At 41.5% G+C, this 22,920-nt stretch overlaps 1 protein-coding gene across 1 annotated transcript in view; it reads left to right on the top strand.

Moving 5' to 3' along the window:
- The first annotated feature begins 5,998 nt into the window (after window positions 1-5,998).
- Window positions 5,999-22,920, top strand: part of Efhb (EF-hand domain family member B) — a 55,962-nt gene continuing 39,040 nt past the window's right edge. Inside the window, exons 1-5 of the mRNA XM_048354773.1 lie at window positions 5,999-6,814; window positions 11,114-11,176; window positions 12,607-12,750; window positions 14,840-15,020; window positions 16,576-16,686. Of these exons, the coding sequence (XP_048210730.1) occupies window positions 5,999-6,814; window positions 11,114-11,176; window positions 12,607-12,750; window positions 14,840-15,020; window positions 16,576-16,686 (1,315 nt within the window). The remainder of the gene's footprint in view (window positions 6,815-11,113; window positions 11,177-12,606; window positions 12,751-14,839; window positions 15,021-16,575; window positions 16,687-22,920) is intronic.

The raw sequence follows: 22,920 nt of genomic DNA, 5'->3' as shown, positions 1-22,920 counted from the left end.
ATTTCATTATTCTAGAATATTGCTTCCTCATACATTTCTATTTGTTTGTTTTTGTTTTTGCCAGTCCTGGGGCTTGAACTCAGGGCCTGGACACTGTTGCTGAGCTTCTCGCTCAAGTCTAGCAGTCTACCACTTGAGCCACAGCACCACTTCTGGCCTTTTCTATGTATGTGGTACTGAGGAATCCATCCCAGAGCTTCATGCATGCTTGGCAAGCAATCTACCACTGAGCCACGTTCTCAGCCCCACATTTCTGTTTACTGATTTTTTTTTTTACTTCACCAATTTAAGAGATTCTACTTTATTTTATAGTTTGATTATAATGTTTGCCTAGGAAGGTGCTGACTCACCGGCTAGCACTTCTAAATATCTAGTGGAGATTTTATTTATTTATTACCTGTTGGTAGTAGTAGAGATAGAACTAAGAGCCTTGTGCATTTTTAACAAGTGTTCTTACTAGTGGTAATTTTAGAGATACTGAAATGCCTCAGTGAAGCTTTGCTATTAGGTTGCAACTCATGATATGCCTGTGCTTTCTTTTTCCTAACTCTGGAAGACTGAAGAGGGCTGACAACTTTATATATTTCAGAGTCAAATATACAGTCCTACTAATTGATTGAATTTATTAAGGAAGCTATGAAATGAATGGGCCTTGGGGCTGACAGTATGGCTTAGTGGCAGAGTGCTTGCCAAGCATGCATGAAGCTCTGGGATGGATTCCTCAGCACCATATAAACAGAAAAAGCCATAAGCGGTGCTGTGGCTCAAGTGGTAGACTGCTAGCCTTGAGCAAAAGAAGCTCAGGGACAGTGCCTACCTAGGCCCTGATTTCAAGCCCCAGGACTGGCAAAAGAAAAAAAAAAAGAAATAAATGGATGGGCCTTGCCAGGTGTCAGTGGCTCACTTCTATAATCCCATTACTCAAGGAGGCTGAAGTCTAAAGGATCGAAGTGTGAACCTAGTCTAAGCAAGTACCTCAAAAAATAAAAAAGTCTAAAAATAAAAGCCTTTAGTGGCTGGGAGTATGGCCTCGTGGTAGAGTGCATGCTTCATATACATGGTTTGATTCCTCAGCACCACATATATAGAAAATGCCAGAAGTGGCACTGTGCCTCAAGTGGTAGAGGGCTAGCCTTGAGCAAAAAGAAACCAGTTCTCAGGCCCAGAGTTCAAGCCCCAGGACTGGCAAAAGAAAAAAAAAAAAAGCCTTTAGTCTTTATGTTTCCTTTAGATCCCCAATTTTCCAAACCACAAATTCCCAGGGCTTAGCTTCTTTCAACAACTAGCCCCATATCCTGTGCCTTCTCTTCATGATTTTCCCCCCTTTGTGTAGCTGGAAAAATAAATTGTTCAATGAATCCTCCCTTATAACTAATGCAAGCTAATAAGTAATAATAAAAGGAAAAAAAGAATCTTTTCCTAGAACGTAATGAATGGTTATATTACCTTTGTTGTTGGTTTCCCTATGCAGCCCACTTGCCTCAGCTTCAGTGCTGAGATTCAGGCATATACTACCACACACAGCTAATGGTTATTATTATTTTTTATTTTTTACTAGTCTTGGGGCTTGAACTCAGCTTGGGCACTGGCCCTGAGCTTCTTTTTTGTTCAATGCTAGCACTCTGCCAGTTGAGCCACAGTGCCATTTCTGGCTTTTTCTGTATATGTGGTACTAAGGAATCCAACTCAGGGCTTCATGGATGCTAGGCAAGCACTCTACCTCTAAGCCACACTCCCAGCCCCTACCAGTTATTTTTGAATAAGAGTATTTGGGGTAATTTTTTTCTAGATATACACCAAATAGTGGCTGTAATACAAAGCATAGTGTCAAGACAGTGAGGAAAATGCTATGTAAACTTGAATAGAGCCAGTTGCTGGTAGCAACTGTAATCTTAGCTACTTAGCTACTCAGGAGGCTGAGATCTGAGGATCACAGTTCAAAGCCAGCCAGGGCAGGAAAGTCCATGAGACTCTTATCTCCAGTAAACCACCAGAAAACTGGAAGTGGCTCAAAGTAGTAGAGTGCTAGCCTTGAGCTGAAGAGCTGAAGGACAGCGCCCAAGCCCAGAGTTAAAGTCACTGAACCGGGGTGGTGGGGGTGTGCGGGGGGTGGGGGGTGGGGGGAGAGAAGAAACTTGAACAGGTCATATTTAAGATGCATCAGCATGGAGTTGGGGCATATCTCAGTGTTGGAACATGTGCTTGGCAAGAATGAAGCTCTGGGCTCAACAGCACTAAAAATAAAAAGTTTGTATCTTACCTTGCTGGGTGCCAGTGGCTCGTGCCTGTTTTCCTAACTACTCTGGAGGCTGAGATCTGAGGATTGTGGTGCAAAGCCAACCTGGGCAGAAAAGGCTGTGGAGACTCTTATCTCCAACTAACCACCAAATAGCTGGAAGTGAAACTGTGGCTCAAGTTGTAGAGTGCTAGCTTTGAGCAAAAGTAATCTCAGGGACAGTGCCCAGGCTCTAAGTTCCAGCCCCAAGACCAGCACAAAACAAAACAAAACAAAACAAACAAACAAAAAGAAATAAAAAGGCTTGTGTCTGAAAGGTATAATTCAGGCCTCAGTCATCAAAAGGGACTTCTAAGTCTTCTAATTATTTTTTTTTAATTTTTAAATTTTTTTCTTATTTATTGTCAAAGTGCTAAGTCTTCTAATTCTTAAACCTTTTCTTCACAGCCAGTGCCAGTGACTCACTCCTGTAATCCTAGCTACTCTGGAGGCTGAGATCTGAGGATCATGGTTCAAAGCCAGCCTGGGTAGGAAAGTCCATGAGGCTTTTACCACCAATTATCCAAAAATAACCTGGAAGTGGTGCTATGCCTCAAGTGTTGAGTGCTAGCCTGGAGCTGAAGAGTTCAGGGACAGTGCCCAGGCCCAGAGTTCAAGCCCTATGACTGACAAAACACACACACACACACACACACACACACACACACACACACACGCACACACACACACAGTTTTCCTTCACATCAAAACAAGTGTTTTTCTCCCCTCAACACTTGGCTGCCTGAAATTATTTTCTTTTTTTTTTCTTTATTTTGTGCTGGTCCTGGGGCTTGAAGTCAGGGCCTGGGTTCTGTCTCCCAGCTTTTTTGTTCAAGGCTGGTCCTCTATCTCTGGAGCTACAGCTCTACTTCCAGCTTTTTGCTGGTAACTGGAGAAAAGGGTTTTCCGGCTTTCCCTCCCAGGCTGGCTTTGAACCTTAGTCCTCTGATATCAGGCTCATGAGCAACTAAAAGTACAGATGTGAGCTAATAGTGCTGAGCTCTAATAGAGCTGAAATGATTTTCTTTACCCGTTCACTTTTTAGGTTTCCTACTACAATGTAGCTGTGAGATAAAAATGGTAAATAGCCTTTAATATTCCCAAAGCTGACACAAAGTTGATGAAAGGGGGAATGAAGAGTTAAAGTAAACCCCATTTTCAGGCAGCCCCCGTTTTGTTGTCTGTTTAAACTATGAGCAAACCCAGGGCAAGCTTATTAGGGCCCAGCCGGTCCAGAACTCTAACCGCCTGGGAATGCTTAACTCTAACGGTCCCCAGAATGTCTTGAGCCCTGAGCCAATCAGATTTGTACCCGTGTCCTAATCTTGCTTGCTTGAACACCTGATTGCTGTAACTTTGTTTTTTTGCCTTTATAAGCCCTGTGCAATCGCAGCTCGGGGCTTCCTCCTAACCTCTGCTGTGTCGGTGGGTAGGACAAGGCTCGAGCTGCAGCTCGCTTGAATAAAGTCTTGCCTTGCTTTTGCATTTCAGAACGTCTGAGTCTCGGTGGCCTTCTTGGTGGTCGTTTGTCGATTTGGCATAACAGTTGAGACTCAATCCATATATGCAGAATGAATGAACTCAAAAGTCCCCATATAAATATACCCTGTGTATACAATATTGAGTTGGGGAGGAGTTTGAGGCATGGCTCAGTTGGTAGAATGCCACCAAGGAACAAAAGCATCAGGTAGGACAGTTTGAGTCTCAGTCTCAGATTTCAAAAAACAAAACAAAACAAAGAGCTTATGAGAAGCAAAACCTTGGGAACATTTATATGAATGATCTAGAAAGTTACAGTAAGCAGTTTAAAAACTTTTTGTTATAAAGGTGGTGTACAGAGGGATTACAGTTACATACATCAGGTAACGAGTACATTTCTTTTTGACAATGTTACCCCTTGCCCTTGCTCTCTCCCAGTTTTTCCCTCCCGTTCCCACCCACAAGTTGTATGATTCATTTTCCACATAGTGCCTAGTGAGATCCACCGCTGCATTTGTTCACCCTTTGTCCCTCCATTTCTGTGCTTCCCCTTACCCTCCCAAAGATGGATAAATGAACAAACAAGACACAGAGGAAAGAAAACAAAAACAATAATAAAGATAAAACCTCTTGTTTCCATTTCCTGGAGTTTATTTCAATAAATATTTTATATGATTAGAGCCACAAAGGCATTGCACCTTTGTGTTCCTCTCCTAAGTGTATCTGCTTTTGGTCTCACTGTGTATGTCTACAGTCATGTATAATTTACCATGTCCTGGGGTTTTAGAACTAACTTCCACATATGAGTGAAAACATGTGCCCTTTCTCTAAGGTTGGCTTATTCACTTAACATGATTTGTTCTAGGTCCATCTATTTCCCTGCAAATGACATAATCTTCTAATACCTGTGTAAAATTTCATTGTACATATGTACCACATTTTTTGGATCCACTCATCTCTTGTAGGGCATCTGGGCTGTTCCCATAAATAAATAGTTTTTTACCAATGAGTAATAATACCCCCTACCTTTTTTTTGAAACCAGGTCTTGCTTTGTGCTGGGTTTTACAGGTGTTTTTAATTATACCTTGCCAAAATAGTCTTGTTTTTTTTTTTTGGGGGGGGGGGTGTCGGTCATTGGGGTTGAACTCAGGGCCTGAGAGTTGTCTCTGAGCTTTTTTGCTCAAAGCTTGAACTCTACCACTTTGAGCCACAGTGCCACTTCCAGTTTTCTGGTGGTTAATTGGAGATAAGAGCCTCATGGACTTGCCTGCTGGGTTGGCTTTGGACCAGGATTCTTAGATCTCAGCTTTCTGAATAGTTAGGATCACAGGCGTGAGCCACTCATGCTCCGCTCCAAACTAGTGCTTTAGAGCTGAGGATTTAGCTCAGTCAGGACTACAGATCCTAGGTTGAGGTGCACTACCAACCACAAGTAGGCTTGTAGTGTTAAAATAACCACATGTGAATGGAGGGACACAGGGTAAACAAAGGCAGCAATGGTACTCACCAGACACTATGTTGAAAATAAACTATACAACTTGTAAGTGGGGAGAGGAAAAACTAGGAGACACTGAGGGAAGGGGTAACATTGTTCAAAAAGAAATATTCTCTTTACCTGATTTATGTAACTGTAACATCTCTGTACATCACTTTTATAAAAACAGTAAAATTAAAAAAAAAAACAAAACACACCACATGTGGTGTGGAGATACTTAGGAGCAAGGAAGGGCATAAAGTGATCACCACCCAAGAGTGACTTGCTCCCAGGCGACCACCAGTCAAATTAAGCCAATGGTGGTGAATGATTTTATATTTGAAACTATTTTAATAGTTCTGAATTGCTTGGCAAACCAGAGAGTGGTTGGTGAACTATGGCTCCAGTTCCCAAGAGCCACACCATTCTAGCTTTCTTGCTCTACAGAGGTAGTAAAAATTATTAGAGACAGAAAAAGGAAAAATTGAGGCCAAAAAGGAAGGGAAGGAAAGAGGGGTGGGATAGCCCTAGGAGGACTTGCTGGCCCAGCCCTCCCCCTTCCCCCCCCCCCCCCCGCCCTCCCGCAGTTTCCCAGGTAACCGCGTAAACAGACTCCACCTGCTGCTGTGTCAACTCCGCTGGGCGAGCTAGGCAGGCAGGAAGCAGAGGGGAGAGTTGCTCTTTCGTGATACTGGGGTCCCCTAAAGAATTCCAAACCTCCCTCCACCCAGGTACAGCTACCCCCTGAGCCATGAGTGCCCTCGGAGGAATGACGGGGCCTGGGGAGAACTCTCCCCTGAGCATGGAGGTCTGTTTTACCCAAAAAGGAAAAGATGACTTAGAAGACAGGAGCACGCTTATGGGGACAAAACCGCCTACAGAGTTAGGGCTGGGACTAGGACTTGAAAAAGGAAATCGTCTGTGGGAGGAGAGCCCTGCGGTGAGGAATCATTATCATGAGAACTTGGCGTCATCAGAAACAAAACCTCCACTGGGCCCTGGGCCTGAAATGGGATTATTAGAAAGACAGATTGCCTTGTCTGCTGAGAAGTACAATTTAGGAGGTGACGGGGCATCAGATTTCAGGGGGGCACAGCCTCTGGGTGTGTTGCCAGAAAGAAGAGTGGGGTTAGAATACAAGTACCTTGAAGGCTGTCCTGGGGGATGGGTGACACCGCCCCCTCTGACCATGCCCTGTAGGCTTCCCCAGGCTGAACGGTGTAAGAAGGAACCTAAGGCCAGTGGCCCGGAAGAAACAAAGGCTTCAGTGGGAAAGCAACCCGTTTCAAGTTTAGAACCCGGAGAGCAACAGGAAAAAAAGTCCACTTGTGTTGTGGTGAAACCCAGAATAGACCTGGACTCTGTGGATGTAGACATTGGGCTGCCGCCAGGGGAGGACGCAGATGAAACTAAGGCTCCAGAGCCCCAAGTGGGCTTGGTGATTGAACCTCCTTGGAATCAGTTTGTCCCACAACCCGAAGAGAAAAAGGAGGCTGCAAACACTGAACAGGGAGTGGAACCTCCAGATTGCATCAGACCCATATACTCTGGGAAATATTTTGACCGGACACCTTGCTTGCCAAGTGTAAGTGTTTGATGTGTTTTTATTTTTTCTTCCTTGTTCTCTCAAGGAGCTGCGTGTGTACCTATGCCTTCCTCTTCGTGTGTGTGTGTGTGTGTGTGTGTGTGTGATGGTACTGGGCACTAGCCTTGAACAAAAATCTCAAGGACAAGCCCAGGACTGGCACACAAAATTTGACTTAGGTTATTTAGGCATTGAGCGATGAAGAAGAGATCTAAAAATCTACAATTCAGAAGTTCACAGTTAACATTTTTTGTTTTTTCCTCCTTAGTACTAGGGATTTAACCCAGCACTAGGGATTTTGCATGCTAGGGAAGATGAACTTTAGGCTTGAGAGGAAATTAATAGTATTGAATTTGTGGATATCTTGAGTTTGAAATGGCAGGTGAAGACAGAGAGACCGTTGGATTGCCAAGACAGTGGACACAGTGAGCAAGTTGAAGCCATGGGTGTGAACTGGAAAAGTTGAAGGCAGAAAACTTGGGACACCCTGACATTCTTGAAGTACACTGTAGAAAGATGAGCTCATAAGACAAGGATTGTTCAAGGAAGAAAGATTAATTAATCAAAGGAGAGAAAGACTGGAGAAAAGAGTGGGATGTCTGAGTATCAGATCTGAGTGTGATACTGTAGTATTGAGCATGAAGGGAGCATCTTTCTGCTTTTTGCTGTTTTAGGACAGGGTCTTGTTATGTAGTCCAACAAAGCCTCAAAATTAATATATAATATCTTAGGCTGTCCTTGAATTGGTGATTCTAAAGCATCTTAAAGGCATTCTTGGAATAAAAGATTTCACATACTGAGATTTGAGAGTAATGAAACTCTGAGGAACAGAGGAATTCTGCAGTTTTGTCTGCATCTCAGACTAAGGATCTCATTGGCATTTAGGCCATCCTTTTGGCTTTGGCCCATTTGGCCTTTTGATTCCATTGTTGGGTTTCCCCAGGCACTGACATTTTACTTTTTTCCGGGGGGGGGGGGGGAGTTGGAGGAGTTGGTACAGGTGGTCCTGGTCCTGAGTTCAAGCAGAAGGTGCTGTTGCTGAGCTCCCCTCAAGGCTGCTACTTGAGCCACAATTCCATTTCTGGATTTTGGGTAGTTAATTGGAGATAAGTGTCTCACAATTTTCTTCCTGAGTTGGCTTCTAACTCCTATCCTCAGACCTTAGCCTCCTGAATAGCTAGAATTACAGGTGAGAGCCACTGGCACCTGGTCAGATTTTTACTTTTTACTTGACAATGTCTGCTTCCTGTTCCTGTTTCTGGATTTGTTATGTCTTCTAACCTGATTTTCAACACAGGCAGTTTTAAAATCTCTACTTCTCACACTGTATTTTATTTTTTTAGGCAAGTTCTCTATAGTTCAGGCTAGCCTCAATTTACTATCTAGCCAATGCTGGCCTTGAATATGAACATCAGGACCCTTCAAGTCCTGATGTGATTATAGACTTGAATCTCCACTACTATACTGAGCATTCTAAGTATGATAAGGATTTAGAAAAGAAATTTCTCAGTGTTAAAACATCTCTGATTGACATGATATAGATATCTCTCAAATAGGAATAAAGACTAACTTTGGGTGGACATGGAGGCCCCTACAAGAAATTCCAGTACTCTGAAGGCAGATTTGGGAAGATCTTTTGCAGTCAACTTGAGTTACATAGCAAGATAATGTCCTAAAACAATAAAATTAGCAGGGCACTGGTGCTTGACACTTCTCAAGAGGCAAGATCTGAGGATCTCAGTTCAAAGCCAGCCTGGGCAGGAAAATCTGTGAGATGTTTATCTACAATAAACCTCAGAAAACTGGAAGTGGTACTGTGGCTCAAGTGGCAGAGCACTAGCCTTGAACTGAAGAGTTCAGGAACAGTGCCCAGGCTCAGAGTTCAAGACCCACAATTGACAAAAATAAAATAAAATAAAATAATCCAAGTAAAGATAGTACCTACAATGATTGGACAATGTAAAGCCATGAGGCTACATAGATGAAAAATTAGAGTACCTGCTTTCAAAGAACTGCAGTCTAGAGCTTTGGAGGGATTTGGATTTCTTTGTTTGTTTACCCGTCCTGGGCTTTGACTAGGACCTGAGCACTGTCCCTGAGCTTCTTTTGCTCTAGGCTACCATGTGAGCCACACTGCTACTTCTGGCTTTTTCTGTGTATGTGGTACTGAGTAATCAAACCCAGGGCTTTGTGCATGCTGGGCAAGCCCTCTACTACTAAGCCACATTCCCAGCCTTGCAGGGATATTTTTGTGGAAGGGTTACATGGACTTGAACTCATTGCCTTACATTCTCACTTTTTGTTGTTGATGTTGTTCATTATTGGGTTTGAACTCAGGACCATGGTACTGTCTCTGAAATTTTTTTTCTGAAATTTTTGTATTTGTTTGTTTGTGTATTTAGTACCATTCTAGGGGATTTAACTCAGGGCCTGTGTGCTATCTTTGAGCATTTTTGCTCAAAGCTAGGGCTCTACTACTTGAGCCAATACTGTACTTTCTGCATTTTTTGCTAGTTAATTGGAGAGCAGAGTCTCAAGGACTTCCCTGTCTGGGCTGTCTTTGAACCTCAATCCTCAAATTTCAGCCTGCTGAGCAGCTAGGATTACAGGTATGAGCCACTGGTGCCTGGCCCAATTTTTAAAAAGTTTTAATTTGGATTCATTTTTGTGTAACAGGATTAAAGGAGGGAGAAATGGAGAAGAGAGAGAAACATTTTCTGCTCCCCACCCTGAAAATGAATGTTAAACCCTTCTAACTTTAAAGTGGGTAAAACAACAGGAATTAAAAGGCTTGTCTGGCAAACCTAAGTTCAAAAATCACTACTGATCCCATGTTTTGGGTGGCCTTGCCCACACCAAACCACTGTCTTAGGATTAGGGTGGAAGTGTTATGCCGAGATTTGGGGTCCCCCAAAACCACCAAGGAGCCGAATCTGATGCAAACGCACAAGTCTTTATTGCAAGCACAAGTCTGGACTCACGATCATCACCGACTTAATGGATCTGAATCGAAGCCGCGACCCTTCAGTTAGCAGGGTTTATAAAGGTAAAAGCGTAACACAGATGTAGGGGCTTGATACAGTGGGTAGAGTAAGCAACAAATGAGCAAGCGTGGCACAGATGTAGGAGGTTGACACAGAGGGTGGAACAAGCAACAAACGAGCAAGCCATTTACAGAAGCAGAATTTTGGGGTCAGGTTGACTAATAATCAAGATGGAGTTAGCTCTATTCTCCCCAACATTACCTACCATGTTTCCCTAATCAAGATGGAGTCAGCTCTACAACAGATGGACTCTTAGAACTGAGAAAGTACTAAAGCTATTAATAATAACTACCATTTTTTTTAGTGTGTGTGTGTGTGTGTGTGTGTGTACTGGGACTTGAACCCAGGGCTCCATACTCATGCCACTTTCTTGCTCATGACTTGCATTCTACCACTTGAGCCATGATTCCAGTCCACCATTTTGTCTTTAGTTCTGATTTCCTGCATAGAGAATAGGAAATGTCTCTCTGACTCAGGACCTGACCTGAGTACTATCCCTGGCTACTTTTTGCTCTACCACTTGAGCTATAGCACCACTTCTGGACTTTTCTCTTTATGTGGTACGGAGGAATTGAATTCAGGGCTGCGGGCATGCTAGGCAAGCATACTACAGCTAAGCCACATTTCCAGCCCATCTCTCTAGCTCTCTTTTATTTTTCTATTTCTCTGTATATTATCCTGTTATACGAAAATAAATCCTTGCTGAAACTTCAAAAATTATAATTTTCTGTAATTAGATCAAACACTGACAGTGCTCGATCACAATTAAATATACTTACAATTATATTAGAATATATGTGGGATCTAATTAATTAATTAGTTTGCAGTGCAGGTGTTTGAACTCAGGGCTTCATTGTTGCTAGGCAGCCACTTTACTATTTTAACCATTCCCCCAGCCCCATAACATTTATTATTATTACCAGTAGTAGTAGTAGTCAAAGGAACTTCATAGCATCAAAAGCACAGATCAAATCTGAAATAAGCTTCAATCTTCAAAATGCTCTTTTGTTGGGCTGGGAATGTGGCTTAGGGGTAGAGTGCTTGACTAGCACTCATGAAGCCCTGGGTTTGATTCCTCAGCACCACAAAAACAGAATAGGCCAGAAGTAGCTCTGTGGCTCAAGTGGTAGAGTGTTAGCCCTGAGCAAAAAGAAGCCAGGGACAGTGCTCAGGACCTAAGTCCAAGCCCCAGGACTGACAAAAAAATGCTTTTTTTCTACTCTGACAATAATCACTGTCACTTTTTTTGCTTTAGGCAGGAAAAATTAAACCGGTTGGATATAGAGTTGCAACTTGTCTGACTGAAAAACTGCCTAGGGTGAGCACTTCCAATGTCTTTATATGTCGTGTGTGTGTGTGTGTGTGTGTGTGTGTGTGTGTGTGTTGGTTTTGAGGCTTGAATTCAGGGCCTGGATGCTGTCCCTAAGTGTTTTTGCTCAAGACTAGTACTCTTCCACTTGAGCTACAACTCCACTTCTGGCTCTGTGTGTGTGTGTGTGTGTGAGTTTAATTGGAAACAAGAGTGTCATGGACTTTCCTGCCTGGGCTGAATTTGAACATCGATCTTCAGATCTCAGCCAACTGAATAGCCAGGATTGAAGGTACCTGGCTTTATGTATCTATTTTTACCTTGAACATTAGGAGATAGACAATTCTGTATTTCTTAGCAGAATGGTATAAGTTTAATGTGGTAGAGTTATAATTATAATCTTTAGTGTACAATGGGATCTTCTATTGATTTTGTCCAAGAAAGTGAAAATTCTGAGTTTATAATTTGAGTGCTACAAAACCTTCTAGGTATTTAATACCAGTAAAAATAATCATATTTATTACCATTACTGGTAATAACTCCTTCCCTTCCCTCCCTCCCCTTCCTTCCCTCCCTCCCTCCCTCCCTCCCTCCCTCCCTCCCTCCCTCCCTCCCTCCCTCCCTCCCTTCCTTCCTTCCTTCCTTCCTTCCTTCCTTCCTTCCTTCCTTCCTTCCTTCCTTCCTTCCTTCCTTCCTTCCTTCCTTCTCTTTTGTTCCCTCTCTGTCTCTCTTCCTCTTTCTTTCTAGGTTTTTCTGGGGCTTGAACTCAGGGTCCGGGTGCCCTCCCTTAGCCTTTTCCACTCAATATTTGCACTCTCCTACTTGAGCCAAAGCTCCAATTCTGACTTCGTGGGGGTTAAGCAGTGATAAAAATTTCACAACTTTTCTACTTCAGCTGGTTTTGCACTTTGATTCTCAGATCTCTTCCTTCTGAGTAGCAAGGATTACAGGCATGATCTACCTGCACCTGGCTATTAGTAATAATTTCTAACCTGGATACTTACTATTTTCTTGGCATAACTTTTAAATATACATTATTTCCATAAGTAAACGCATATTATTTGAGGCTGCTGTTAGTAACCAATTCCTTTGCTGAACATATGAAATTAAGGGAGTTTGATTGGAAATGTTCTGCTAACCTTTTAAAAATTGTACTTTCAGCCAGGCCAGTGGTTCATGCCTGCAATCCTAGCTACTCAGGAGGCTGAGATCTGAGGATCACAGTTCAAAGCCAGCTCAGGCAGGAAAGTCTATGAGACTCTTATCTCCAATTAACCACCAGAAAACCAGAAGTGGCACTGTGGCTCAAAGTGGTAGAGCACTAGCTTTGAGCTGAAGAGCTCAGGGACAGCACCCAGGCCCAGAGTTCAAACCCCATGACCCACAAAAAAAAAAAAAATGTACTTACTAGTTCTATTTTCTTTTCTCCTTCTTTGTAGCTGATCACGCCACCTGAGGCCAAAAAATACTTCAACTTTAGATATCCACCTCCTGGAGAAGAAAGAATATTTTATGGCAGAGCAAATGATCCCCAAATTGCACCATATTTGACCCATGGAATAAGATCTAAAATTACAGTACCGGTAACTCCTCACCCCCTACATTAGTAATTTACCATGGTGAAAATGTACCAATAAAATCAATGGAATTTATCAATGCTAATCTCCTTTCCACCTTCTTCAACCTGTCCTCTAAAAGACAATGAAAAAAGAATCTAACAAGCAGGTGAGAGAGTGTGGAGAAATGGTCACAGTATAAGCCATTGTCCTTTAGATGATGAAAAGCCTGTTGCATTCTATCAAGTAATGTTAAATAGAAAGGCTGGCAGGCTTTGCCAGGGAATAGACAGTCTTGAAAACCACTTCTTGTCTCCTGGGGGCTCTGACAGGCACTGTGAAGTGTAGTCTGAGCCAGAACATTACCAGCTACTGATTGAATGGATAGTCTTAGATTCTATCCACTCTGAAGAGAATGTGTGGAAATTGGTTCTTGTGTTTTTCTTCATTTTTTTTGGTCTTTTATTTTATTTTCTTCTTTATTGTCAAAGTGATATACAGAGGGGTTACAGTTTCATATGTAAGGGAAATACATTTCTTATCCAATCCAACTTGTTACTTCCTCCTTCAGTATCCTCCCCCTCCCTCCCGCCCTCTCACCCTCTGTCCCTCCATCCCTCCTTCCTTCCCTTCCTCTCTCTCTCTCTCTCTCTCTCTCTCTCTCTCTCTCTCTCTCTCTCTCTCTCTCTCTCTCTCTCTCTCCCCCCCCCCCCCCCGCCCAGTTGTGGGGCTTGAACTCAGGGCCTGAGCACTATCCTTGAGCTTCTTTTGCTCAAGGCTAGCACTCTACCACTGGAGCCACAGTGCCACTTCCGGCTTTGTCTGTTTATGTGACACTGAGGAATCAAACCCAGGGCTTCATGCATGCTAGGCAAGCACTCTACCACTTTAGCCACAGTGCCACTTCTGGCTTTTTTCTATATACCTGGGCTGTTTTTGAACTGCAACCCTCAAATATCAGTGTCCTGAGTAGATAGGACTACAGTTGTGAGCCACTTGTACTCAGCTCTGTAACTTAAAATTTTTTAATCCCTTATTTATTTATTTTTCTTTTAGTCTATTGTGGGGCTTGAACTCAAGGCTTGGGCACTGTCCCTGAGCTCTTTTGCCCAAGGCTAGTGCTTTACCACTTTGAGCCACAACACCAGAGTTTTTGCTAATTGAAGAGCAGAATCTCAAGGACTTCCTTACTGAACTAGCTTTGACCCTCAGTCCTCACATCTCAGCCCTCTGAGAAGCTAGGATTACAGATATGAGCCATTAGTCCCTGGTATTTTTAAATTTTATTAGCATATATTAGTTGTAGGAAGGGGAATTTTTTTACTGTGACATTGCCATAATATACACAATATAGTCTGTTCCATTTTACTCCCCCTCCATCTCTCATTCATTTCCCCCTTCTAAAACAATTCCACAGATGTTTCTTTTCCTCCTTTCTTTCCTATGCCTCCCTCTCAGTATCCTCTTTCTTCTCTCCTTTTCTTTTCCCTTCATTCCTTTTCGCCTCCCTCCCTCCCTTCCTTCTCCCTCTTTCCTTTCCTTCCCCTTTCCATTCCTTTCTTTTTAATGTTTATTTTATTCAAATATTGTGCTTGTACTGGGGTTTGAACTCAGGGCCTCATACTCTTGCTTTTACCTTTTTCACTCAAGGCTGTCCCAGCTTGAGGCTTAGTACAACACAAGGCTGGTACCACTTGAGCCATATCTTCATTCTAATATTTTGCTGGGCAATTGGAGATATGAATCCCATGAATTTGTCTGTCCAGGCTGGCTTCAAACCAGGATCCTTAAATCTCAGCTTTCTGAATAACTAGAATTACAGATGCGAGCCAAAGGCTCCCGGTGGTTTTTGTTCTTCTGTTTCCATATATTAATGTGAAGTATTTACTATCATCTGTTTACTCCCTTCTCTTCTCTGTTAACACTCTCTTGCTTTTTGCTGGTACCCTTCTACACATATAGCCTATTTTACTTTATTGTCTTTCATTATTTTTTCAGCGAATATTAATTATGCAAAAGGTTCAATGTGGTAATTCATACACGTGTATATTATAGTTTACTTAGATTAACCTGTATTGCCCTCTCTTTCCTGGTCCTCCTTATGTGATTTCTTTAGGCTCACGCATTGATAAACCCACAGCCTATCACCAGATTTCAACAGTTAGTTAAAGATAAAAAAGAATCTGTGTATCTTAGCAATCAACAAGCACCATTAGGAAGATCCCAAGATCAAACACCAGGATTACCAAAAGGACTGGATATAATCAAAACAACATTTGGGACACCAGTCATCAGAGGTAGTACAATAAACAAGGGATGGGAAGGGGTTGTAAAGAAGTCCTCATGGGAAGTTGGAAAAAAATATATCACTAGTTCTGTTTTTGGTGATGGACTAAATAATTATTCAAGAATGGACAACGGAATTGTGATAAGAAGGCTACTTTCTGAACTCAAATCCTTGAGTTTATGGGTATGAGGACAATACAAATCCAGGTTTTAGAATGAAAATGTGAGTTGAATAACAAGATATAATAATAGGAGGGAGGTAGAAAAGTTGGCATTAAGGCCAGTTGTGTGAGATCTGCAGTCTTCTTTCTAGATAAGCATGGGTGTGTTTCAACGCCTCTGATGCATTCTGACTCTTATCTTGTTATGAGTCATAAGACAAACAAGTTTGTAAATGCTGCACATCAAGCTTCAGATTCATGATGCATACTTGTGTATTAACCCACAAGGAAGGACTCTTCTTGATCTATATTGTTATGTTGAAAAAGAATAATGAAACAGTAAATGAAGTTGGTTTTAAAAATAGTAGGCAATAGTAGATGGCTCACGCCTGTAATCTCCTAGACTGAGACCTGAGGATGGAGTTTCAAAACCAGCCTGGGCAGAAAGTATACTTTTCTCAAATTAATTGGCAAAAAAGCTGGAAGTGGAAGTGTGGCTCAAGTGATAGAGCACTAGACTTCAGCAAAATCATCATGCAAGAGCTCAAGGCCCTGAATTCAAGCTGCAGTGCCAACAACAACAACAATTAGGTAACCCAATAAAAAACAAGATAATTCATTGTACACACAACTGAGGACCACCAGTATGGGGAAGCAGCTATTCAACAAACAGGTCTTATTTAGGTTTGGAGCCTGTAGGAAAAAGAACTTATTTTGAGGCTGGATTCAGAACAAAACAAGCTTGAGACATGTGGCCTATATATAATTTTTACAATTGGTAAAAATTGTGCCATGGCATACTTCATGGACTTCCAAGGGTTCTAATTTGTAATTCAAAATTTCTTAGATCACCTTAAAAGATTGAAGCTAATATCTAAGTACTGGCAATTTAACTGGGCTTAGAATGTGATTCAGGGAAGCTTTAAGGGTTGACTATCAACAAAGTTCTGTTGTTGTTATTTGTGGCAGTCCTGGGTCTTGAATTCAAATCTTGTGCACTATCCCTTAGCTTCATTTCAGCACATCTTCACTTCCAGCTTTTTTACAGTTAATTGGAGGTAAGACTCTCCTTCCGGGGCTGGTTTCGAACTGTGATCCTCAGATGTCAGTCTGCTGAGTAGCTATGATAACAGGCGTGAGCCACTGGTGCCAGGCTAGAGTTCTAATTTCTTTAGAAATTTTGGGAGTGAGTGAGGTCAAGAAGAGCTCTCTAACGAAATAGACCCTTAGACTATGTCTTGTCTTGATAAATCTTTACTCATGCAGGAATGAGCAGCTTACAGGATGCATATGTAGCTAATGAAATCAGTTTGCCTTGCGTGTCATTTGTCCTAGTCAATTTAAGTACATTAGAAGTAGATGAAAAAAAAAAACTTAAAACTGATTTCTTTGATTCTGCCTTCAGAATTCTCTGCTAGAGAAGTAGTGAACCCACCCAAATCCCATGAAGAAGTACTTAAAGAAGGAAATGAGGGACATGATTTGTATGTTGTTTCTCACAATGATTATTATGCTGGTAAGTCTTTTCCATTGCAAAATAGGCCTAAGGATGTGGGATTCTGAGATTTGTGAAGAGGAAGAGGACATGAGGTATACCAAATTAAAGGTCTGGCTTATAATAAGTGATCAGTGAATGGTAGTTTATTATTACCATGGTAACAATAAATACTAAAGCATTATTTTAAATAAGTTATTTTTATAATATATTTGGTGGTAGCACATGTACATTTTGTATATGCATTGGAACACTTACATTTTGTATATAAATTATAGAAATACATGCATTAATAAAATGAAAAAGCAGTTGAGGAAGACAAAATTTATATGGTCTTTTTTTCTTTAGTGATTATTTTGTTTTTGGTTTGTTTGTTTGTTTCTTATTTTTTGTCAGTTGTGGGGCTTGAATTCTTGGCCTGGGCACTGAGTTCTTCAGTTCAAGGCTAGCACTTTACCACTTTGAGCCACAGCGCCATTTCCCAGGGATTATTTTGGTTGAAAAATTGTGACTGTTATTCAAATATCAGGCTTACCCTTTCATTACTATTTTGTTGAGACAAGATATCTCTACATTGCTCAGGCTGGTCTTGAATTCCTGCCTGTGACTCTATAGGTGCTGAGATTCCAGGTTTATACCACCACACTCAGATACATATCAGAATCACTTTAAATGCTTCATTTTAATACTAATTTTTAATCAGATTGGCTAGGTTCATATATTAGCTCATCTATTGACTTTTCTGGAAATGGAGCCATTTTTCAAATTTATTTTTTATTTTTATATTTTGCTAGTCCTGAGGCTTGAACTTAGGGCTTCGTTACTATTCCTGAGCTTCTTTTTCTTAAGAAAACATTCTACCACTGGAGCCACAGCACCATTTCAGACCTTTTCTGTTTATGTGGTACTGAGGAATTGAACCCAGGGCTTCATGCATGTTGGCAAGCACTCTACCACTAAGCCATATTCTCAGCTCCTGGAGCCATTTTTTAAACTTAATCATCATCCCTTCTTATAACAATAGAGAATTAAGTGACATGTAAAATGCCTATCAAATACCTGAAAAATAGTAAATGTTCACATATTTTTATTTTTTATTTATTTGCCAGTTTTGGGGCTTCAACTCAGGGCCTGGGCACTGTCCCTGAGCTTTTGTGCTCAAGGCTCTACCACTTGAGCCACAGCTCCACGTCTGGGTTTTTGGTGTTTAGTTGGAGATAAGAGTGTCCTAGACGTTCCTGCTCAGGCAGGCTTTGAATAGCAATCCTCCTGAGTAGCTGGATTAGAGGCCTCACCCCTGTGCCTGGCCTCATAATAATCATTACTTATTCTTGTCAAGTGATCTCACCTAGGCTAATCTGTCATATTACTAGATTATGAAGGCGTGAATTAGATATGCAGTGCTATAAAATCCAAATTACCTGGTAATATGTTATTGCTATATATTGTTGTTTTTTTTTTTTTTTTGTTGTTGTTGTTTTGGCCAGTCCTGGGCCTTGGACTCAAGGGCCTGAGCACTGTCCCTGGCTTCTTCTTGCTCAAGGCTAGCACTCTGACACTTGAGCCACAGCGCCACTTCTGGCCGTTTTCTGTATATGTGGTGCTGGCGAATCGAACCCAGGGCCTCATGTATACAAGGCAAGCACTCTTGCCACTAGGCCATATCCCCAGCCCCTGTATTGTTAACATAATAGGGAATTGATGGTTGGACCCTGACACATGTCACATGAAAGCCCCATCTGGAGTCAGCCCACATTTCCTTTCATAGCTAATCTCTTCTGGCTCCATGCACTCCTTACAGTGTTCCCGGCCCTGAGATAATCTCTCTGTCCTACTCAGGCGGGCACCATTTCTTCCCACGTGGACACCATATTCCTTCTCATGCCCTTGAGTCCTTTCCTTATCTCTGACCTCTGCTTTCCTAAGGCTCTTTCTCTCCATCATTCTTTCCTCCCTGATCCTTTGTGAAAATATTTCATTTATGTAAAGTTGAAATGGGGTTCCTCCACAGTGCTAGGACTATAGGTCCTGTGCTTGCTTTCTTTCTTTCTTTCTTTCTTTCTTTCTTTCTTTCTTTCTTTCTTTCTTTGGTCCTGTGCTTTTTACCACTTGAGCCATAGCTTCATTTTTTTTTTTTTTGCTGGTGAATTAGAGAAAAGAGTCTCAATAGACTTTCCTGCCTGAGCTGGCTTTGAATCAGGATCCTCAGACTTCAGCCTCTTGAGTAGCTTGAATGACAGGCATAAGTCAGCAGTGCCCAACAACCTATGAAATTTGTGGGGTTTGTATTGTTTTTTTTGCTGTGCTGGGGATTGAACTCAGAACCTTGTTACATGGTAGGCAAATGCTTTATCAATGAGCTATATCCCCAGCATATATATATATATCTCACATATCTATGTATATATACATATATGTATACATACATATATATATGAGGAGGGGTTGGGAATGTGGCTTACTGGTTGAGTGCTTGCCTAGCATGCATGAACCTGGGTTTGATTCCTCAGTGCCACATAAACAGAAAAGGCTGGAAGTGGCTGTGGATCAAGTAGTAGAGTGCTAGCCTTGAGCAAAAGAAGCTCAGAAACAGTGCCCAGGCCCTGAGTTTATATATATATATATATATAGTATATGTATATATAAACACATATACACATGTATCATTTTTCATCTATTTGTTATTCTTTTGTCTTATGAAATATTTTGGCAATTTATTGATGTTGGTTTCTGTATCATACTTTTCACTATTACAAAAATACATTTTTTTGAATTTTATTTTATTTTATTTAAAAATTTTTATTATCAAACTGATGTACAGAGAGGTTACAGTTTCATAGGTTAGACATTGGATTCATTACTTGTATTGTTTGTTACCTCGTCCCTCATACCCGCCTCTCTCCTCCCCCTTTCCCTTTCCCCCCATGAGGTGTTCAGTTCACTTACACCAAACAGTTTTGCAAGTATTGCTTTTGTAGTTGTTTGTCTTTTTTTACCCTGTGTCTCTCAATTTTGGTATTTCCTAGTTCTAATACCAGTATACATGGTTTCCAATATACTCAGATAAGATTACAGAGATAGTGTAGGTACAACCACAGGAAGGTGATACAAGAACATCATCAATAATAGAAGCTACAGATATAGATGGGACGTTGAAAGTAGTTACAACTGTGATATAACAATCGTTTCCATAACATGGAGTTCATTTCACTTAGCATCATCTTATGTGTTCATAAGGGTATAGATATTGGGCTCTTGTGATCCACTGCTGTGACTTGCCTAAACCTGAGTGTGCTCTGGTACTTAGGATATACTGCTAGGCTTCTAAGCATTTGAAAATTTCATTGAGACAAATTATCTTCCTGAATAAACTAAGCGCTCCACTTTGCACTTAAACTCAGTTAACTATGAGAATCTCCATTACCCCAGGAAGCCCTGAGTGAGCTTAGCTGGTATTTGTTTTTGATTAACTGGGAGACAACTTTTGATTTCTTGTTGCTGTTTTCATGTAAAATAAACCTATTCAGAGAGACTCAGTGTCCTTCAATTCTTACCATCTTTGGGCTGGGAATATGGCCTAGTGGCAAAGTGCTTGTCTCGTATACATGAAGCCCTTGGGTCAATCCTCAGTACCACATAAATAGAAAAAGCCAGAAGTGGTGCTGTGGCTCAAGTGGTAGAGTGTTAGCCTTGAGTGATAAGAAGCCAGGGACAGCGCTCAGGTCCTGTGTCCAAGCCCCAGGACTGGCAAAAAACCCCCACAAAAAAACCAAAACAACAACAACATATGAGGGTTTCAGTGTTCTGATGATCTCACCAAGTGGCTGTGTGGACAAGCACAAAACACTTGGGCTTCTACTAGCTTGGAGGAAAGCACTGGGAGGTTCAGGGATGGAGAATCACTGCCATCCTCGGGCCTTCTGAGATCATCAAAACTCACTTGGCTCTCACTTGGCTTTTCTGCTCAAGGTTGGTTTTGTGCCATTTGAGCCACACCTCCACTTGTGGCATTTTGCTGGTTAATTGAGATGGATTTTTCTGCCCAGGCTGGTTCTGAACCTCGATCCTCTCAGCCTCCTGAGTAGATAGGATTATAGATGAGTTCAGCATTAGTCTAATCAGATATGTGGTTTGCAAATATTCTTTTGCAGTCTGTGAATTGACTTTCATTTTGTTGATTGTTTCCTTTGCTGGTTGGGAGATTTTAGTTGTTTAAAAGTTGTTCCATTTCCTTAGTTCTGCCTTAATTTCGTTTTTCATGTTTTTAAAGTTCTCATCATAAAGGTCTTTCACTTCTTTTTTTAAGGTTATTCCTAGGTATTTTATGTTTTTTGAGGCTATTGCAAAAGGAGTTGCTTTATTTCAGCCTCAGTCTTCAGGTCATTAGCATATAGAAAGGCCATTGATTTTTGTGGGTTTATTTTATATCCTGCTACTTTGCCAAAGTTTTGGATCAGCTCTAGTAGCTTGGGAGTACAGTATATGGGGTTCTTTAGGTATAGGATCATGTCATCTGTGAAGAGAGAAAGTTTAACTTCATCTTTTCCAATTTGGATCCCCTTTATGTTTTCTTCTTGCCTAATTGCTTTGGCTAGGAATTCTAGTACTATGTTGAAGAGCAGGGGAGAGAGTGGACATCCCTGTCTTGCAGAACCAACCCAGATGCCCCTCAGTAGACGAATGGATCAGGAAAATGTGGTACATATACACCATGGAATTTTATGCCTCTATCAGAAAGAATGACATTGCCCCATTCGTAAGGAAATGCAAGGACTTGGAAAAAATTATACTAAGTGAAGTGAGCCAGACCTAAAGAATCATTGACTCTATGGTCTCCCTCATAGGGAATAATTAGCACAGGTTTAGGCTAGTCACAGTAGAGGATCACAAGAGCCTAATAGCTATGCCCTTATGAATGCATAAGATGATGTTAAGTGAAATGAACTCCATGTTATGGAAATGACGTTATATCACTGTTGTAATTACTTTCAACATGCCATGTGAAACTGAAGCTTCTATTGTTGATGATCCTCTTGTATCCCCATCCTGTGGTTGTACCCGCACTATCACTGTATCTCATCTGAGTACCCTGGATACTGTGTATACTGGTATTAGAACTAGGGAAGTGAAAGGGAATATCAAAATCGAGAGACAAAGGATAAAAAGACAAACGACTCCAAAAGCAATACTTGTAAAACCATTTCGTGTAAACCAACTGAACAACTCATGGGGAGAGAAGGAAAGGGGGAGGGGGGAATGAGGGAGGAGGTAACAAACAGTACAAGAAATGTACCCATGGCCTAATGTATGAAACTGTAAACCTCTCTGTACATCACTTTGACAATAAATAAGGGTGAAAAAAAGTTGTTCCACCAGTTCCCGAGTCTAGGCCGTGACACTCGCCAGTCAGTATACTTTTTGCTTCCCCAATAAATCCATCTTTTTGCTTAAAAAAAAAAAAGTTGTTCCAGCCTGGCACCAGTGGCTCACACCTGCAATCCCTCCCTCCCTCCCTCCCTCCCTCCCTCCCTCCCTCCCTCCCTCCCTCCCTCCCTCCCTCCCTCCTTCCCTTCTTTCCTTCCTTTCTTCCTTCCTTTCTTTCTTTCCTCCATTTCTCTCTCTCTCTCTCTCTCTCTCTCTCCTCTCTCTCTCTCTCTCTCTCTCTCTCTCTCTCTCTCTCTCTCTGCCAGTCCTGGGGCATGAACTCAAGGCCTGGGCTCTGGCCCTGAACCTTTCTGTGCTCAAGGCTAGCATTCTACCACTTGCGCCACAGCATCACTTCCAGCTTTTTCTGGAGAATCAAACCCAGGGCTTCATGCATGCTAGGCAAACAGTCTACCACTAAGACACAATTCCCAGCCCTTGTTTTTGCTTTTATAGCCTAAGTCTTAATAAGAGAGCATTGACAAGGCCAGTGTGAAAGACTTTTTTCCTCTTAGTTTTCTTCTAGGAGTTTTATGATTTTAGGCCTTAAGTGTAGGTCTCTTGTTGATTGTGAGTTGTGTAGGGTTTATATATATATTTTTTGAACAGTCAAAGTTTATTAGGAAGAAATTCAGGGCAGAGAAACTACTAGAGAATCTAAGATACCAGGAGAAAAGCTAATTTTCAAGGAACTAGGAATTCTTCTCTCTCTTATTCCCTTTCTCCCTCATCCTGCCCAGGTCAAATGATCACTTACTTGTCATCTCTATGGATTCACTGTCCTCCATCCAAACTTTTTCCCTATAGGAGATATCAAATCTCTGTACTTAA

The sequence above is a fragment of the Perognathus longimembris genome, chromosome 10, assembly GCF_023159225.1.
Source record: "Perognathus longimembris pacificus isolate PPM17 chromosome 10, ASM2315922v1, whole genome shotgun sequence".
In the NCBI taxonomy this organism is placed as follows: domain Eukaryota; kingdom Metazoa; phylum Chordata; class Mammalia; order Rodentia; family Heteromyidae; genus Perognathus; species Perognathus longimembris.
This window is presented reverse-complemented; position numbering and strand designations above follow the sequence as displayed.